The 19,924-nt window shown below is 37.9% G+C and overlaps 1 protein-coding gene across 1 annotated transcript in view; it reads right to left on the bottom strand.

Moving 5' to 3' along the window:
• The window catches only part of LOC139792720 (uncharacterized), a 93,461-nt gene that overhangs the window by 57,251 nt on the left and 16,286 nt on the right, over positions 1-19,924 (bottom strand). The window contains exon 3 of the mRNA XM_071736472.1: positions 195-413. Within this exon, the coding sequence (XP_071592573.1) occupies positions 195-289 (95 nt within the window). The 5' untranslated portion in view covers positions 290-413. The remainder of the gene's footprint in view (positions 1-194; positions 414-19,924) is intronic.

The raw sequence follows: 19,924 nt of genomic DNA, 5'->3' as shown, positions 1-19,924 counted from the left end.
GGTCACATTTACATCTCAGGTCATCTGGAGTCTGGATATAATCCTTTTTCTCCTAGTCTCTGTAAAGGCTTCTATCAAGACTCGCATACAGATCCCTAGCACAGGTCTTATTACCAGGTCTCTTCGCAGTGTAAAGGAAATTCTTTGAATCAAGCCATTTGTAGATATATTCCAACAGGGAAAGAGGGACTTACTTTGTAACAGGAACTGAGATGGCCTGAAGGAAGAGCCATTGGCTCAGATAATGAAGGTAAAGTCTCACAAACCAAAGCAAAAATACCATCAGCATGAGCAGCCAGAAGTCAGAGGAGCGCCAGTCCGTGGCTCCCAGCTCTGAGAAGGCTGCGAACACCACGAAATGGAAACGCTCAACAACCCGCCTGGACAGTGTCACTGCAGTAGCAGGATGGTGGCTGGAAATACATAGAAAGAAAACAAAGAGTTAGTCAGAAAAATATACAAGAAATTGCAGTCCCTAAAACACTGTAGGGTCCTGTTATACAGATAAATATGGCTCAGGTTCCGACTGTAACTTTTGATTGACCTATGCATCTCATAGGAAAAAAAAAGGAACCCAGAAGTCATGCTGCTAGTTTTGGAAAGAAAACAAAAATCACATTTTAAAATGAGGTTTTTTTAAGTATTTTGCTTTCATATTTATTTAAATTTTCTCACAAACTGCTCTCTGAGGAACACTTTATCACTTATTTTCCTTCTGAGAAAATGGTAAAGGATTTTGTACAGAATTTGAACAGAAAAAAATATTCATTTACTGAAAAATATGAAGAGCTTTTTGGTGCCTGGGTAAGACATCGTCAGTCAAATATTTCAGTACACAATGTGGACTAGTTTCAAGTGAAAGAGAAAGCAGAAAGGAAATTTCACTGGGCAGTATTCTGCTACTGACTGTGGTGTTATTTGCCCTTTAAACTAATTACTATAGTGCTTCAAAGGGGAGGAGGGGAGATGCAGTCTCGGCATTATGTTTTCAAGAAACTGGAGTATCTCAGCTGATTCAAAGCTGAAAAGACAGTAGCTTCTTTGACCTTTTGAAACTTCTAACTGCTGTGCTTATTTCCACTGATTTAAATGACTAAGCAGCTGAGATGCACAACTCTAGGACTAAGTATGATGTCATCATGCTCAAACTGTTATTTATATTGATGAAGGCTTCTGAAAGTTCAGAAATATAAAGACCTTTTTGTGGCAGAAAACATGCTGGCTTTTTAAAGTGTAGCATATGACTGGAGAAGAAGCGACAGCAGAACTTGCACTGTATTCTATACACTTTTAAAGCATTTTCCTGCCTACACACAAAAATTTCCTAAGTAGCTGTGGACATTTATTGCTTCATCAATCACAAAAAGAACTGCAAATAGCAATGGAGGAACTTAAAAGGATTCTGCATTTGGTCTAGGTTTGAATGAGCAGGAGAAATAAAAACCCCAACTTGCCAGCCATAGCTCTGGATTTTGGGACCAGCCTTGGCATCATGTTCCTCCTGATGCTCAGCATTGAGCAGGATGTGTGTGTAGGAGGAAGCACACTGTCAGCAAGCCTCTCTTCTCATGAGAATGTTCAAGCTTTAATTACTTGGCTGAAGAAGAGAAAGAGAAGTTGTCAGAGACACTCCACAAAAAGTAATTTTGGGGTCACTAAGAAGTCCTTAAGTACAAACCACCAAAAATTCTCACAAAAGTATTTGTTAGGCTGAGACAGGTGATTCTTGTAGTGACTGTAAGTTCATCTGTCAGGGCTTCTGAAGGGCTTTTTGAGACACTGAAGTCCCTTTTGCATATATCCTGATCAGCCACTAAGTCTAACTCTACAGGGTTAGCACCACATCGTGAGTCACCTTCCCCATATTACAATTATTTACCTGCAGTGGCTTACAGAAACATCACAATACATTTCATTAACATTATGAAATCATGGTCTAGGCTTCTGTGAGAAAGAGACAAAGGAAAATATAAAATAAGAAATGTAATTGACTGTTATTATATTACATTAACCAGGGCATTGTGGATGTTCTGAACTCTGAAACTAGATTGTACTACATTTCCTCTTATATGAAGAAAATCTTTGTCATCTTTAATAGTTCCCATCAAAATTTATTCCTAAGGTATTAGGTCCTTGAGAAGAATTAATAGGGCAACATTAAACACACAGTTATTTTAGTTTGAAAGAATAGTTTTTTGTTTGGGGGGGGGGAGGAAAGAAAGAAAAATAAAGAAAAAGGAATACTATCTTAGCTCATAATACTCTTCTCATCCTTCATCAAACAAGCAGAATTACATAGATGTTCCACCCAGCCTCACCCATGTCAGAAATCCACATCCTACAGGGATCACTGCCAACCTTCACCTCTGTGCTGAGAGCACAAGTAAGCATGTATTCTCCTCAAAAGTCTAGATTGAGATCACCACCTCATTTCTTGTAAGAGTAATTTGCTACTAGATTATTTAGTCTCAGTTTACTAAATGAAGCTCTGAACTACCAACACCAGAGCGAAATGTTCAACATAACATCTGTAAAATGTTTCAAGACATAAATCCTTCCTGCAACCCAAACACAGAGATTGAAGAGGGAGCAGAGCTCAGAGTGCTGGAAATGTCAAGTCCTCTTACATTCACAGAAGTTCTGGAGTACCAGATCTGAATGCTGAGAAACATTACTGACCAAAATGCTTCTTTGGGAAGGTGAGGTACTGTCTTCCTCATGGAGGCAGGATCTGAAAGTGCTATCACTACTTTTATCAAAGTTTCCTGAATATATTTACTCCAGCTCTGTAATTCATTGTGTGGAAGCTGCTTGTGTAAGTACTGTGAGCACAAGATGCAAACTGTGGCTATTGCATTTCCCTAAAACTTCAGTAGCAATGTAAACATTGAACCTGTGTCTTCAACACTCCATTGCTCCCCAGGCTCCCTTCACTTTCAGGAGGTTAAAAGGCAGATAATGTCTCTACCTGTGAGCTTTGTCATTCCTGCTGAGATGTTGGTGCTCTCAGCTGCAGGATTCCACCTGTTCAACAAATTTCCAAAGGAAAGTTTGAGAAATTCAGAGCACATTCACTGTTACCAAACCCTAGAAGCCTTCCCCCAGCACTCACCCTGCTTAAACCTGCAGGGCAACATCTATATTTTTGGTGCATCTCTACTCAAAAAAAAGCTCAATAGCAGTCCAGAATCTCCACAGAAAACCAAGCTTGCAGAAAGTCAAGGAAACTAAAGAAAATATAAGCAGTAGGTAGAACCAAACAATATTAATTTTGATTTTTTGAAACAGTAATTATTTTTTAAGACTTCATGGTTTTCATCACACACCTGGACCATAATTTCTAGCTTTTAAATGGAAATTAACGTCTTCCTTATCCAGATTCTGAGTGTCACTTACGTGCTAGCTTGTACTGCCCTTTGACTGTGTAAAACCTTTAAGTGAACATCATCAGACATTGGTAGATACTGGTGGAAAATACAGCATATCTAGTGACTCAGTGAAGGTCTCAACCCATAAATGGAATCTCTTCTTTTACTTTAAAACAAATTAATTTGGCTCCAACTTACATGTAAGTTTCAGCAAACTGTTCCTGAGTATTCACTAATCATGCTATAAGGCTGTTTACTGGTTGTCACTTAAAAACACTGGGTTTAAATATGTCCTATTGACTTTTTTGAAGAACGAAGACAGGAAGATGCAGAAACACGAAATGTAATGCACCAAACAAGTGGAAACAGCCCCTTTAAATATTTTTTTAGTTGGTGCTATTAGTGAAAGATCGTGGGTGGAGTGACACTGCTGGCAGATAGTTTTCAGAAGAGATTTATATAAAGTTGCTCTAGGGCAGAGAGCATGAGTATTACCTTTCAAAAACAAAACAACCCCTCCACCCACAAAAAAACCCCAAATTTCAACCCTTGGGTGTAAAATGTCTAAGGGTCCAGACGAGAAGACATTTGAGCAATGGATTTATTCATGATTCCTTGGATTAATGGTAAGTATTTTGGCTGAATGTTTCTGTTCTAGGGCATTAGTTTTGCATTTTTTTTTGCAAAATGCTGCAGTAACAAACAGCAGAGACTGAATTACCATAAAACCAGGTCAATTACCTCAGTGAAAATTGTTCAAAAGGAAAGAAACGATGCAGGGATTCTCTTAAGCTAGGCTTGATGATGATGACAGAAAAGTAATGGCTGATAGAAGGCAGTGTGTACTGTTGGGTGACAGCTTTGCTGCTGACAAACTACGGCCAACATTTGTATAATGCACTGCAGGACTGGCACTTACAGCTGATGCTGGGAGTAGATTTTTAGCCCAGGCAACCCTGCTTGCTCCAGAGCTACCCTGGTGTATACTAGCTGAGGTTCAGGATTTAGTTCTGAATCTATTATTTACATTGCATAAAGTAAGGCAAAATCAATGTTTTACCCATACAGCCAGAGAAGACTTAAAGAGCAAATTCAGCCACAAATTACTTCATGCAAATTACTTTCAAGAATCACCATCCTCACAGCCCATAGAATATGTGCAATGAATTTACTCCCTTCACAAATAAAAAGACCCTTCCCCATCATCACCATAAGTGCTAGGTATTTAAACTTAGCCATAAAGTCCTTTCTGATGTATCAGCAGTAATGAAGATGCAGGAAATGCTGCCCAGTGTTACAACAATTAAATACCATCAGATTCAGTGCAAAAGCACACCTGTACCTGTATGTACATTTAAAAAGAATACACTAATACATGCAGCCCTTAAAATGTAATCCTGTTAACAGCACTACCAATGCAGCAAGAGGCAAAGTGAAATCTGGTTCATTCTACTGTGCACAACATAAATATAGATATAAACCATATAATTTTATGATCATTAGAAGAATTTTTTATTATTCCTTCTACATAATATTTTTCTTTTATAGATCTCATACAGCATTACAAAGAGACTGTCTTTATCCCAGACTGTATGGTGATAATACAAATGACTTTGCCCAATAAGCCAATGGCAAAGCTGTGAACTGAGCTCTGCCAAGTTACAGTCCATTATTCTATCCACTGGATTCCTGATAAAATATTACTTTTTTGTTTATTTGTATGCAAATTGAATATAAACAGCGAGAACATTTGCCAGGGATCAAGACAGTGTTTTTCTCTCATCTCTTTCCAGGACACACCTATGCTTCATATTCTTCAGTTTGCAAGCACCAAGAAAATGGGTACCACAAAAGAGTTCCAGGGGATATCTGCTGTAATAGAGGTGGAAGACAGCCTGAGGGGACATTAGGTAATTCCTTAAAATACAAATGCAAAATTTGTTCTACACCTTTCTGAAAAATCCAGAATCACAGTACAGAAAGAAATGCTGGAAATCATGATGGGTTTATTTTTCAGGTGCACCTGCGGTAGAAAAAAAGAAACTGCCAGAAGCATGCCAAAATCAAAAAACATTGAAGGAAGGCTTTAGGAATTAAATATTCTTGCAAAGCAGGAAAAACAGTCAGCTTATAACTGCAATAATTGCTTTGGGTTGCTGCAAAGAATATGACACAGGTATGTGAGTGCACCTGGCAACACCCAGGCTGCCCCACCAGCCTGGAAAGGAGAAGCATGATGGTGGCCAAGTTCCTCCTGAGGTCCAGCCTGTGCCAGTGCATGAGGAGATGGCCAGCAGACAGAAGCTCTGGATCAGCAACAGCCCAGGTGTGTTTGCATCACATGCATAGCCAGGAGCCAGAAAACACACATCAGCTGAACTTTTCCCACAACCCACTCATGCCAAGAAGCTCACGGGGATCTATGCTGGCACAGCTGCTGCCTTGGAGGGACCACTATGTTCTTTGATACTGAGGGATGGACACTGTGGGTCAGTGGGCCAAGTTGTGTCTATTGAAGTGGAAGGGAAGAAAGTGCTGACAGCTTTCTATTCATCTGGATACCTTCATGCCAGCCTCAAAAATGGTGGACACACAGCTTTCACTGTAAAAAGAATTTATGACAACAGAAAATTGTCAAACAACAGCAGACTCTTGTCCTATGCACTCCCTTCACACAGCAGTGTAAGTCTGGCAGAGGAGCTTATCTCCTGCCTTTAGCTAAGAGAGGATTTTCTGAGTGAATTCACCGAGACATTCACAAGAATAGGTTTCTTACCAAGCTTGGGAAGGAAGGAGAGTAGGAAGGGAGACTCACAAAATTTAAGCAGAGTGGCAATAGTGCTGGAGAAAAAATGTAGTTCCTTGTAGAGGGCTGGCAGACCTCTCTCTGCACATTACAGCTTTGAGCAGCATCTGAAAGTGACTAAGCAAAAAAAAACCCCAAACTATTATCATTATGCCTGCAGTTTAAGTAGGCAACTAAAACTTTGGCTATTTCATGCTAAACTACATTTTCATGAGTCTATTGGCTTGGCAAAACAGTCTGGAAATCTTACAAGAACAGACTGTAAAAATATTACAGTCTGTCTGATTCCAGCTCTGGACGGGAACAAACACGAAATGAGGAAACTCAAATGCAACTCTCAGAACTAAGCAGCTCTGGTTTATATTTCGTTCTAGAGAGGAATAAAAGGCAGTGGGCAGCCTCTGTTATTCATCCTCACTACATGACTAGCCCAGTCAAGAGGCAAAGGAACGCATGGAACTCCTCCCCTGCTTCTTGCTCTCTGACTCCTTTAAGTGAGATAGCAGTGCATGAGTAAGACACAACTCATATATAGGAGGATGGGAGATGTCAGGGGAGGTATAGGTCTCACAAGCACAGCATTATTTCTAAAGCTGTTCTATCAGTAAGTAATCACAAATTATCAGCCTCGTACATGAACAGTAAGAAACAAAAAATTTAGGACCTGCAGAAGAGGCTTACAGGGCAACCAGGCTAATAAACCAACCTTCAAGCTCATCTCAGTTAAAAATAAAAACTAAAGGAGGAGAGATGCTAGGCCTAAAACATCTATAGAAGTCCAGGAGAATCAAGGTCAAGAACTTTTTATTTATGATAATAGTAGCAACATGGAAGAAAAATATAAACATGTATAAATATCTGTAGGCAGTACTCCTGCTTAAGCTAAGAGAGCCTCCTGTACCTGATGTGTGGAGCATTTCTACCTTGACACAGAAAACATCCCCAAGGACATTTCCTCTGTCTGGAGGAAAAATGTAATCTTCCTCCTGACCAAATACGTATCTACTTCTGAGAGCCACTAAACACTCAAACACCATCTGTGAGCTGTGCATTCATCTGTAACACACCAATTTAGCTGGCAGGCCACTGGGAAACAAGACTCTGAAGTTGCCAAGTTAAAATGGCAATCCAGAACCAGCTGAAACTCCACCAAGCAAACAGGTGAGTTTCCAACAGAAGTTCTAGCTGAGAGCAATGGAGCTTCAAATTAAGAAACAGACACGTGGTGGGGGGAAAAAAAAAATTAAAAAAACCCAAAACAAAACAAAGAGAAAAAAGGAAAAAAAAGATTAAAAAAAAGAAGAAAAGGCATATCTTTGATGTCTTCCATCCTGGCCTTAATTTTCAGCAGCACCAAACTAGGAGCATGAATCAGTGACCCTCTTTCAGTGAATACTGAACAGACTCGTGGGCTGCTGTAGATGGTCCTACATTTTAGGAAGACTTTGCTGTCTGGCTGCAGAGCAATGAAACTTAATCTTATCCAAAAACAGAGAAGCCACAAGTCAAAGCTGCTTTACTTCTTTGACTGTATCTTTTTCACAGCAACAGGCTGAAACAGAAATTGAATTCCTGCATGCTTGTGTTGTTTCCCTTGCCACAGTTAAATTGTACTTGAGTGAAGATGCTGGAGTTGTGATGTTGACTGTTAAACTGAATGCACCATTCACTTCATGTGCAGATTTGTAAGACTCATGTACCATAGGAAAAGGTACATATAAAGATGAAAGTAAAAGAAGGTAAGCTGTGGATGTATCTTGTACACAAAAATTCTAGGAGACTGAGAGGGACTGAGCAGGAAAAACAGATGGGGTCTGAGGGAACAACAGGACATGTATTTTAAGCATTTTGATATTGGGGTTAATTGTTGTATTTTATATCAATTACCTTTAATAAGTTAATATTATTTTGTGCACCAATGTGGCTAAGCATAGAAGAGTTTGACACAGGAATAGCAATCCATGAAGAGAGTAAAGTGTGATGTGACTCAAGTAACACCAATTAGAATGCAGCTAAAAATAAATCCTTGCATATTTAAACATGTCCAGATGAAGCAATTCATGAAACTACGAAGAAAGTGTAATACATGGGAAAAAAAACGCAAAAGCTAGAAAATTTCCTGAAATATTTAGAGCATTTACAAAGCATACTTTGTCCAAGTATAACTATAATGAAAAATTTCAGAAAAAATCATCTTCCAGGTTTTGATGAAAAAGAAAAATCTCATGTTTGAACATATGACTGATGTTATAAAACTACATTTAAAAAAATATTTTTGCTTTAATAGAACCTGTTTTCTGGAAGAAAAAATATATATGTTAGGCCAGCTTAATTAAATCTTTAAGAGCCTTCGGGAAAAAAAGGGAAGTTATATGTATATGAAGAATGTTCTAAGGTACTATCATATTAGACAAATCATTAAGCAGTTATCAAGAAGAGAAAACTTAGATACTGTAGAGATATCTTAAATTCAATTATATTTTGAAAAGCACAGCTATAGGAAACGTTAAACTGAAATCTTTTTAAAAGATCTTTATAGACACCACTGAAATTATGGTGGAAATTATCCATACAATTCAGTCAAACAAAATGCATCACATAATAACAGTATTAACTTTTCTTTTTAGTTTAATGCTGTGTTATTATATTTAGCTGCCTATTTTAGAAAGTAATTTGTGTTGATGGCTCTGGAGAAAGACCAAGCATTAAAGAACTAATTTAATTCCTTCTGAGCTATGTTTGATTCAAAAGTATTTCTTTCAGAATGTCCCAGTACTGCAAAATCTGACTAGAAATCCACCTTGAACTATGTGCACTTTGACTAACTCTCTCCCCAAGGCAAAACGATCCTGCATTCAGCAGGGTTTTATCCCGGTCTTCTAAAGGACTTACACAGAATGTACCTGATATAACTGGACCAGAATGTCAACCATGATAGAAATTATGATCAAGACATGGAAGATACATAATGAGAACCTTATCTATTTTACAGTGGACTACTATTGGTAGGGGAGTACCTTTAGGGGGTTGTTTACAGAAATCAGGTCTCAAGGAAGGAAGGAAGGAAGAAAGGAAGGAAGGAAGAAAAACTGTAATTTCTTGTGCAGTGCTTTTCTTCCCACTTGTTATCCTATATGGCATAATGGATACTAGTTTTATTTAGGGTGTTCAAGCAGTGTAATAATAGGCTGCCTGTCTGTCTTCAGAAAGAAATTTCACAAATTTTCTTTCAAGGTGAAAAGATGGTTTTGTTTTCCCTCTGGTTCCAAAATATAAAACAGAAATTAAAAAATTGCCACAGTTACTTTCTCAAAAATCAATGTACAATTGCTACCTGCTCTGGGAGTTTGAGGGATACCCCCTTATCAAAGACAATCTCTAGATAACATGCTTTCCTCTATTGCCCATAGCTGCATGTAAGACATGGCAAGACAAATGAAGCCTTCCATTTCTGTTGGTGTCATCTATTGATCCAGTGAAATGCTCTTCAACTGAAATTTCCTTCCCAAGGGGACATTTGCTATGAGAAGCAAACCTTTCTGCCTGATGCTAAGAAATCCTGAAAACTTCTGCTAACTACTGCACAGCACCGTGGTAATACATAGCTCTTACTGTGTAAAAAAACCCCAAGTATAAGCTCAAATGAGATGGGCTATCGTTCTCCTGATATAAATTTTCCTTTGAGATACTGAGAGTACATAATAAAAAAGTGCAATACAATAGAAATCATTATGTGCTTTCTGTGTGCTCTGACTAAAAATGTGTTCTGGACCTGTGTTTTTCTTTGGAGGCATTTGCTTGCTGATACATTCAAAGGTGCTATCCCAGGTGAGACTAAATGACCTCCATTGTGAGCCAAAAAGGAAAACAGTGTCACGGTGAGAAACACCAGCATCAGAGAATAATCAGAAGCAGAGAAGTAGGTAGAGGATGTTGGGAAGAAAAAACAAGGTTATGTCTACAACCAAGTCCCTGCAAAATACATTATTTTGTGCATTTACACAGATAAAAGGGAGAGAGAAAGAGAATAGTGTGCTGGCCTCAGAGAAATACTTATCTACTGAGTGAAAGAAAGAGAGGACATTGAAAAGATAAAAACCTTTAAAACCAAAAATTGACCTGTAAAATATATAGCTAATCAACATCCATGTGAGTCTTTGCCATTTTAAAGAGCTTTTGGTATGATTCCTAGATAACTGCAATTTCATCAGACTGTATTTTTTAAAGTCGAGTATTTCAATGGGAGCAGAATATTTTGGACTTAGCACTCCTAACTAAAAAAAAACAAAAACAACCAACCAACCAAAAAAACATTAAAAAAAACTTAAAAAACCCCAACTAAACAAACACCCCACACACACAAAACAAAAACAAGAGAAAACAAAACCCAAAAAAACAGTTATGTTCAAGAATAAGAAGGGATACATACTTTTTAAAGATGTTAAAAAACCTGTTCATTCAGTTAAAGTATAGACAAGTATTACACTACTTCTCTATCACACAATGCCTAAAAAAAAAAAAAAAGCTGGCTAAGAAATAAACACTGATACTTAGGAGGAAAGCTTCCAAAGAAGAACAATAATGTATTTGGGAAGAACAAAAGCTTTGTTATTTTGCTGTCTCTGATAAATGGTAGTTGGCAGGTATTGAACTTATCATGCAAATAATTTCTCTGAATGTTTGTTATTTTTTTTCTTTGTATATTTCTCTGTATTTGTAAATGATGCTGTTTGTTTTTTTTTTTTGTTTTGTTTTTTTTTTTCAAAAACACTCAGGGGATATTTTTACTGTCTTTTTAATAAAGATGTGATTCTGCTTTTTCTTGGAAGCTTTAGATTTTTCATCAGAGAACTCCAAATACTGAAAGACATAACTGCAGTTTTTCAAAGAGCCAGTTTCACCGAGACAATAAAGGTATGAAACACTTAAATAACCTTCAAGAGTCACCCCAGTGGTCGTTCTGAATTTAAGCTTTAGTGTTCCCTTATTCTTGTTGAAAGTCTGGATTACTGGGGTGGGGAGGTGTTGTCAGCTTGCCAATCAGCCTTAACACTTACTAGTTTAATACCTTTTGATCTACAATAAAGACATCAACACAATCCTAGAGGACAAAATCCCATTATTTTAGACCCATAAGGTATTCCACTACTCATCTGAGTTCAGACAAGATTTCACTGACTTGCAGTAGGCTGCACTCCTTTGACTCAACACAATCGATAACTCCCCCAAATAGAAGCACCTACAAGGCAGTCATCCCTTCCTCACCTAGACAAGTTGTTTCTTGTGAAAACTCAGGGTGATGGGCTAACAGCATTACAGAATCTGGTGCTCCTCTTCCCTCCAACAGCTCCTGCTGCAGCAGGATCCTTATCACTCCTTCCTTCCTATCTAGATCTTTCTGTTTAATTGCTAAGCCTGATAATTAGATATGCTTACGCAGTGTTAAAAAATTTAGTTAAGAAGCCTGGTCACCTTCCCATGGGCTCTGATAAGTTTGGTATCACTTTTGTGGATACAAAAGCCTTAAGATGTCAGGCAGGGCTGTCAGGGTGAGGTTTCCAAAGATACCAAAGGGACTCAGTAGCTGAAATGCAACTAGAAGGAGTGCTGTGGTTACAGGATACAGACTGCTTTGAAAATCTCTACCTCAGTTCAGACAATAATGCTCTCTCCCAGTCTCTCAGTATTTTACAGTCTCCTTTTTTTCTGTAGCTTTAATAATCTTTATTTCCTTAAGGATCAGCCTAAAACTTAGTTGATCCACAATGCATCGGGACTTACTCTTATGTTAAAACTTCATTTTTCACATCTCCTAGTTTCCTATTGGTGATATTTTTGTTTTGTAGCCTTAGAATTGTGTTAATACACTGGGTCATTTTTTGTTTTGCTTCTGTTTTAAACAGAAGGCAAATTAGTTCACAGGTCATAACTGATGTTATTCTTTCAGCTTAAAGACTTCAACCCATTACAAAAAAAAAAAGAGAGAATATCTGGTGGTTTAGATTTAGGGTGTGTTGTTTTGGGGTTTTTTGTCTGCTTATTAAATAGTTTTTGCTTGCTGTGATCAAGGTCTGGAGGTAAAATTGACAAAGACAATGCCTTTTGTCAGTGAACCTTCTGCTACATTTTTAGAAGTACTCAGCAAATTCCAGCAGCAAATTTCTCGACACAAAAGACAAATACAACCACTCCATGATTTAGATTGGCTTTCTGTTGTGGGTCATGAGACTCACTGCTGAGCCTGTCAGAAGTTGGCTTGGCATTTAATGAAGGTCATCAGCAACTTCATAGTTCCCATAGCAAAAGAAAGAGTGTGCTCTGACTTTGGTTTTGGAGTATATGTTGCCTTTTTTTTTTTTTTTTTCTCTCCTTCTTATGGGGCTTTGATTGGTTGCTGAGACTGGAGTTTGTGGAAAAACTCTCTTACTGTAAGAGAATCAAATTAAAAGTGTGAAACAAGCTGATGCTTTGAAAAATGTTGAATTGCATAGGTTCCTTTTTTTCAGTGACATCATTTAACATTCAAAATAAGTATTAAATTTCCCTTCAATTCAAAAGTTAAAAGTCATTCATGAAATTAGGAACAATAATCATACTATATTATACCCTGTCTTGTGTATGTCTCGGGAGGGCTGTGACTTGTCATAGCATGAAGGAACCTGGAAAAAATGATTACTTACTGCTTCAAACAGAAGATGCATAGCTAAGATGCTCATTAATGAGGCAAAGAAAAATTAATTGACATGTCTAATAGGTCTTTTAATATAGCCTCTAAGCCTTGGTGTGTCAATTCTCAAATTACCCTTGACGTTCAATCTTTCTCTCGATGATCTTGTGTCCCTTTGCAAGGAGAGAGAACTAACATTTCTTTTCTTGGCCTCTCTCAGTGTACTTTCTGGGCTAGGGCATTAGACATCAGAAAAAAAAAGAGATGCATTAGCCCACCTGCCTAGCCTCTTTCCAGGTCAGATTTAACCTCCTTGATTGCAGTACTCCTGGTTTGCGACAGATCTGTGTTAATGATGCATCTGTCCTGGGGCAAATGGTTGTAAAAACACAAGCTTAAAAAAGGCTAAATGTGTCATCCTTTCTGCATGTCTGCACTGATCTTGAGTGCTCCTCTGACTGGGGTCAGAGTTCCTTTGAGCACATTAGGATCTTCTCTACCACTGCTTTTTCAGCAAGGGTCTCTCCTGTGGAAGAGACTGCCTCTTCTATCCTTTGATAATCTTAGGTACTTTCTCCAACATTGCCACTGAAAGAGCATTACTCTTCACACTCCCATTCTTTCCATATTATTACCACCCAATCCAAGCTGGAAAAAGCTGTTTCCAATCATTTGTCTGTTAATCAACTCTTTGACTGACAACAAATCCTTTGATCAAGATGTTTATATTTTAGGTAGGCTCATCTAATTTATTTAATGGATCTTTAAAATTGCCCCAGATATTTTGTCAGTTGGTTTACCTGTGCTACATAGAGTTAGGAAAAGGAAACATAGAGAAGAAGGGTCATATATTGCATCTGCAGCTTGTAGCCTGGCATAGAAATCCATAGGATTCCCAACATTAAAGCAGCACTTGAGAACTTTACATTAGCAGATTCTTCAAACCATAAATCAAGAAGCTGAAAAAATCTCCCAAAGGGAGAATCTAAAAAAATCCAGGTTCTATGGAGCTGGGTGAGAAATTAACACAAAACTGAGTGACATGTTTGGGTGAATGTCTTCCTATTAGCTGTTACTTTTTGAACACTCAAACCAACCAGTACTAATAATTCAGGGAGTACTATAGCTATCATTGGCTTGAACTCTATAGATTTTTGACAGAAAGTGAAATAAGAGAGCTCAGAAAATACGAGAATGAGCAGAAAATGGCAGAGGGTATGTATAAGCAAGAACAAAGGCATGTAAAATAACATCCATGGGAAGCAGAACAAGTGTCATCATCTGTATCTATAACATTTTTTTTTTCATGATACACATCACAATAAGAATAGAATAAGACTGCTGAGGCACAGACAGGAAGAATATTCTCCAGAGTAAAGTAATCAAGTAGCATGTTGGCAAACTGTCCTTACTGTCCATTTGTTTTTCTTTCATGATAAATCTGATCCTGAGTTGCTGAGATGTGGGAGTTACACAAGGTAATTGCCAATGCAGGCAAAGAGAATCTGTACTATTTATTTCAGGTTGCATGGGACCTCACTTTAACTAATGCATGAAGGTTTTTAATTCCAGAATAAAGATGGATGAAAAATAACTCTCCCTTCATGTAAAGGTTTTCAAAAGGTAATTCTGATCCCAAATTGAGATAAAAACATTGAAAACAAAAATGTTTGTGTACTGATATTTTGGCTAACTTTTAATCATTTAGAGGGCTTTGAAATTATTTTGACCTTTTAAATGGAAAATGAACCCTTCTGTATGTCAAAGCATGTGAAACAAAAGTTACTTTAAAACAAATGTTCTTTTCATAATATTAAGATTGAATATTTCAAGTCTCTGAACTTTGTGGCAATTATCCTTTCCTGAATTGGAAGAAGTATTATCATAAACTCTATCCTTAATTTTCCGTTTTTTTTTTTTTAAACTTTTTTTTTTTTTCAGTGAAAAGTGTTTTGTCAAAAAAAACCCAAAACCTCAACCATGGCAATAATACAACACATCCTTGGTTCTGATATGGTCATATGCTTCCTTCATTCCAGTGGGTAGCTTGAGACAGCCTGTAAAATACTGGTGTGTCACCCATTCCAGCACCACTCTGGCAAGCATTGTGGCAGACCATGAAAAGAATTGAGATTGCACTCATGGTGCAATAGGAGTGCAAACTGAAAATACATCTTCCATTGTGTGATCCAAGCTATCTGGGGACTTTCCTTGTGCTCTGACATGGCCAGAGGGCTGCTGGAGACTGCGTGGGAGGACTGGGGAATGCTTGGCAAGTCTTGGAAATGAAAGAGAAGGGGACAACTCTGCTCTGAGCAAGTCACCCCCTGGGATGCTACTGAAAGGCTAAACCAGATTTTCATCACCCAAATCAACCAGCTAAAAGGTGATTATGGATCCATTTAAATGAAAAGTTGAAGTACAAAAACCCCTGGACAATTGTCTGCACTGGACTTTAAAAATATTCTTCCCAGAAATCATCTTTTCCTCCTTAGTAACAAATAACTGATGACTCGATTGTAGACAAGGGCTTGGTGGAGATTCTTGAACAATAAACTGGTTACATTTATTATGAGCAGAGTTGGATGACAATGTTGGAAACATGTGCAGTCAGCCTACGAGACTGGACTTGGTTACAAAAGCATTCACCACCAGTCTATTGAAATTCAGAATGCCAAAGATGAGGAATGTTTGTTGTGAGTTATAGTAACTTTGGCTCTCTCACTGTAAACACGAACAATTCAGCACACAATCACACTTACATTGCTTTTTGCACTTCCTTTCTGTAAGCAGAGTGTACTTCCACTCATAAAAAGTGCAACTAAACTTCAGTATTTCAGCTGACATAGCTGCCCTGCTGAAGCCACCAGACTTGCAAGCTAATTTCAACCAGTGAAGTATGTGATCTGTTCTCATTTTCCTTATTTTCCTAATACGCACTTGAAGATTTTCACTCTATCACTGTATCTAGAGACTTCATAATTAATAGCAAGCTATTTTCCTAGTGCTGTGTGAGTGCTAAAGCAATACATTGGGTTTATTTACCAGAATTATCAGAGTTGAGTTCTGCTAAGTTAGAGGCAGGGCAGCCAACAAGAGGGCTCTTCCAAGCACAAACCTATTCATTTTCCCTTTTTGTGCAAGTTTATCCCGAATACAAGTCATCTCTACTGGGTGAAAACACAGTCTGTAGTTTGTGCTTGGAGATTCCTAATGGGCACAAAGGGCACAGGCGTGCTCTTAGACCAAGACTTACACTATCCAGACCAGCAGATTCAGACCCAGCAGGAAAGAAAGCAACACTCAGTAAACCTGGTTCATGTGGAGGCTGCAACTTTATTAAATGTAAACCACATTATGGGCTTATTTAAATTAATGGGCACAGTGGGTGCTCAACACCTCTGAAAGAGTCTGCACTAGGGCTAGCCATAAAATTTTCCATTGAAACTCTTGTGTGAAAGGGAACCGAGGCTTCTGACTAGCAGCGGTTGCCAGAAAACTGCCTTTTCTGTGGGATTTTTTTTTAAATAAAATATTCAGATTTTTCTGCAGAAAAGAACAAACTGTTCTGTTTCACCAGTCCCTCTCAGCAGAATTTGTGACCAGCTCTTCCTTTGCACAGCCCAAGTGCCACATGAGGCACTTTTGCCAGCTCACCTCACCTGGATATACCAATGACAAATGTCACAGTGTGCAACACAAAGGCTGAGACCCTGATGCACGGGGGACACACACAGCCCACCTGGGGAGCCTTGGATTTAGAGGTAAACACGGAGCTAAGACACAGTGCCACAGCCAAGCTACTTAACTCATGCTTTCAGAGGGAAACACCAGCCTCATGGACCTTAGATGCACACCCTGATCTTTTTCTCATTGACTGAAACCCCAATGCCCTTCCACTCTCACCCCATGTACCCAGGTTTCCAGCCAAGAAACCCAAAAGGACAGGCAAAGTAGGAGACCTTCCCATGACCTACTTCTCTCAAGAAGAGCAGAAGACAGGGACTATGGAGGATAGCATGGGGCCTGCCTGTGCCACAGTGGGCATGCAATTAGGTGCTAACCTTTCTGAACTGAGGCACTTGATTCTGGGCTGGATGTTTCATCTTTATTAAGAAGCTGTTGTTTTCTGGAGAGAGTTCAAAAAAAAAAAAAAAAAAAAAAATCCTTTCCCTAAGTTTGGTTAACAAATTAGGGTTGTTAGCTTAAGAAAGGCTAACAGAAACTAGAGGGTGCTGGTTTGAACATCAGCTCACTATGGTTATGGACAGTGAAAATCTCTACAGACTGCTCAGCTGAAAACCAAATAATTTTTCCAGTTAAAAGATGGGAGGACTGTGTTGTAATTTGTTCTTGCAAGAAATAGAAATATCTTAACTGAGTGAATGATAATTACTTGCATTATTGTCACACTTCAAATGTCAGTGTTCAATGATTTCTTTCTGCTCACAATAATAAATTCTAGACTATTATACATCAAAACCAATAAAACTACATGGAGAGAATGTTTGTCATTGAAATAAAAATTACCCCAAATACAGACCCAAGGCATAACTTTTAAAAATAATAGAAATACAGCTGAAATAATTTTAATAGCAAATAAATAAATATGGGAAGATCACATAACTGTTGCAATTAAGAAATTTAAAAAAAAAAGAATAGCACAAATTAGTGTCTTGAACTGCACCAGATGCGAATATATTCATACAAAAATACTTGTAAAGAAATAGATCTACCTTGGTAAAGTCACATTTTGTATACCTCCCAATCCTGTGGACATAAAAGAAAAAGCATATTGAGGATGGCCTGCAATAAGCTAAGCACATAGTCTTTTGAGTTAAAGTATTTTATAGTCCTATTTCCAGTCATTTATAATGTCAAGATAATGATTCACAGAATCACTGATAAGCAGCAACTGTGTCCTTTTTATTTGCTTCCTACCACTCCTGGAAAGCTATATAGTAAACAATTTAGAAGATAATGAAAGGTAAAACTTCCATCTGAAAAGGTTTGATTCAACAAAATTATTGGGACAATCACTTAGGTTAAGTGTTTAGCCCAGAGGGCAGTATAAAATTTCATCAAAATTCAAACCATGCATAAATGATCTCAACCTGCAGTGTCTATTTATACCACACAACATGTTAGTCACATTTTTCACTGCAGTTTGAAGGTAATGATGAAGTAAGAGATAAGGATGAAAGACTGAATATGTGCTATACCACCCATGTATAATTCAGTTACTGGCAAACTGGATTATAAAGTATCCTGCAACAGCATGTGTTTTTCAACTGCCTGAGAAAACCTGTGAACTACTAACAAGGAAAAGGGGACAGCAATGAACCCAGGAATATTTCAGATACACAAACTAGCCAAGTGAAGAAGAGATAATAAATCAGTGGGTCTGATGAAAGGGTTCAAAGACAATGGGAAATGCAAATATGGATCAAAAGAAAGTAAGACTTTGATATATTTTTAGGTTTGCTGTTTCTTAAATATAGTGCTGTTTGGTTTGTTGGGGTTTTTTTACATCCAGAGAACACAACAGTGTCAGTGCAAAAAGCACCATTTTTATGAAGCCAAAATCTTCAAGGTTTTGTGAATACTCTATAAAGAAAACTTCAGAATCCCCATTTAAAGTGTAGAATACCAACCTCAACCTCTAGAAAGAATGAACCACAGTGGAAAAAAGTTTATGGACCTTCTTTTTCCAGTTGAAATTTTTGGCATAGTTATTTTTGAGAAAATAACAGCACCAAATGTTATTTACCATCTGATTACAGATCAGTTATTCTCATATGCCTGCTACAGTTTTTGCCTAAACTATTCCAAAATCAGCATCTAAACCTGTGTATAACCATTGAAATAACTTCAATGGCACTGACTTTCAGCTAAAGATCTGTTGCTGCTAAATGGTAAATGCAAATGATTAATTGGTATTTCTTCTCTCTCTTTTTTTTTTTTTTTAATTTATTTATTTATTTGTTTATTTATTATTATCCTGGAAGCATCCAAGATGCTTGATCAACTAATGACAACACTGTGAGTTGATGCTTCACAGAGATTGTAATATAGCAGTGACAGAGAATTAAACACAAATGGAAGTTGAAAGTCACGTACAGGGCTGTGTTTTCATTCAACAGCACTGCAGTCTCAGCAGTCCCAGGTTATCATCACCCCAAGTAGAGCTTGATGTTGGTGATTTGTGGCTGCCTTTTTGCAGAGGGTGGGATTAGTGGAAAGACTTCATAGACATATGATAAGGAGTTGTCCCCAGTAAAAAGGTGACGTGAAAGCTGCATGGGGAAGTAGGGGCAAGGGGAGAGGAGAGCTGCTCTCTTTGGATGTAGAGTAACATCACCACAAGACATGCAATTGAAAAGTAGAGGGAGGCTAAGTGGTGGAGAATCTTACAAATGACTAGGGAAGATTATAGTATGACAGATGCCTCCAATGATAGCTAATTTAAATGCCATTAGGTGCATTATATTTCACGTGTAGACAGTCTGCAGTGTGATGGAAAGTATTACAGTAGGTTAGTGTAAAAGTTTACAATTCAGTCAGAGTGAATTGTCATCAGTCCACTGGAAATGGCACTTTAAGAGCTTACCTCAGCTGAGGAGCTGCCCCTTTGTATTCTTCTACAGCATTTGCTGTCTTTAGCTAAATACTCAGAGCAGGTGCTAAAGCTAGGGGAACTTAAGCAGGTTTTTGACAACTCACAGCCCCAAAAGAGAAATTAGAAGAAAGTTAATGAATGTTGAAGCATTATATAGCATTTTTAACTTATTTTACTCTTCTAAGCATTCCATTTTTTTCAAAATAAATTTTAAAAAAGAAAATATTTTTCCCATGTGGCATTTTTATATCTTTCTGTTTAGTGCAATGCTTCCATTCTTCCAACAAAGTCTAGGAAACTGGCTGAATGAAGCCTGGAGTATGTTACTTTGAGCTGATTTCCCTGTAACATTAGTTAACAGTTTGATGCACCATGTCACCAGTAGCACTGTTATCTCTTGTCTTCCCCCATTTAATGAAAATCTTTGAAATAAATGCTACAAAGCAGTACTGCTAGCATGACAA

The sequence above is a fragment of the Heliangelus exortis genome, chromosome 2 (assembly GCF_036169615.1).
Source record: "Heliangelus exortis chromosome 2, bHelExo1.hap1, whole genome shotgun sequence".
In the NCBI taxonomy this organism is placed as follows: Eukaryota; Metazoa; Chordata; class Aves; order Apodiformes; family Trochilidae; genus Heliangelus; species Heliangelus exortis.
The sequence above is the reverse complement of the archived record's forward strand: the minus strand, read 5'-3'. Positions and strand labels throughout refer to the sequence as shown.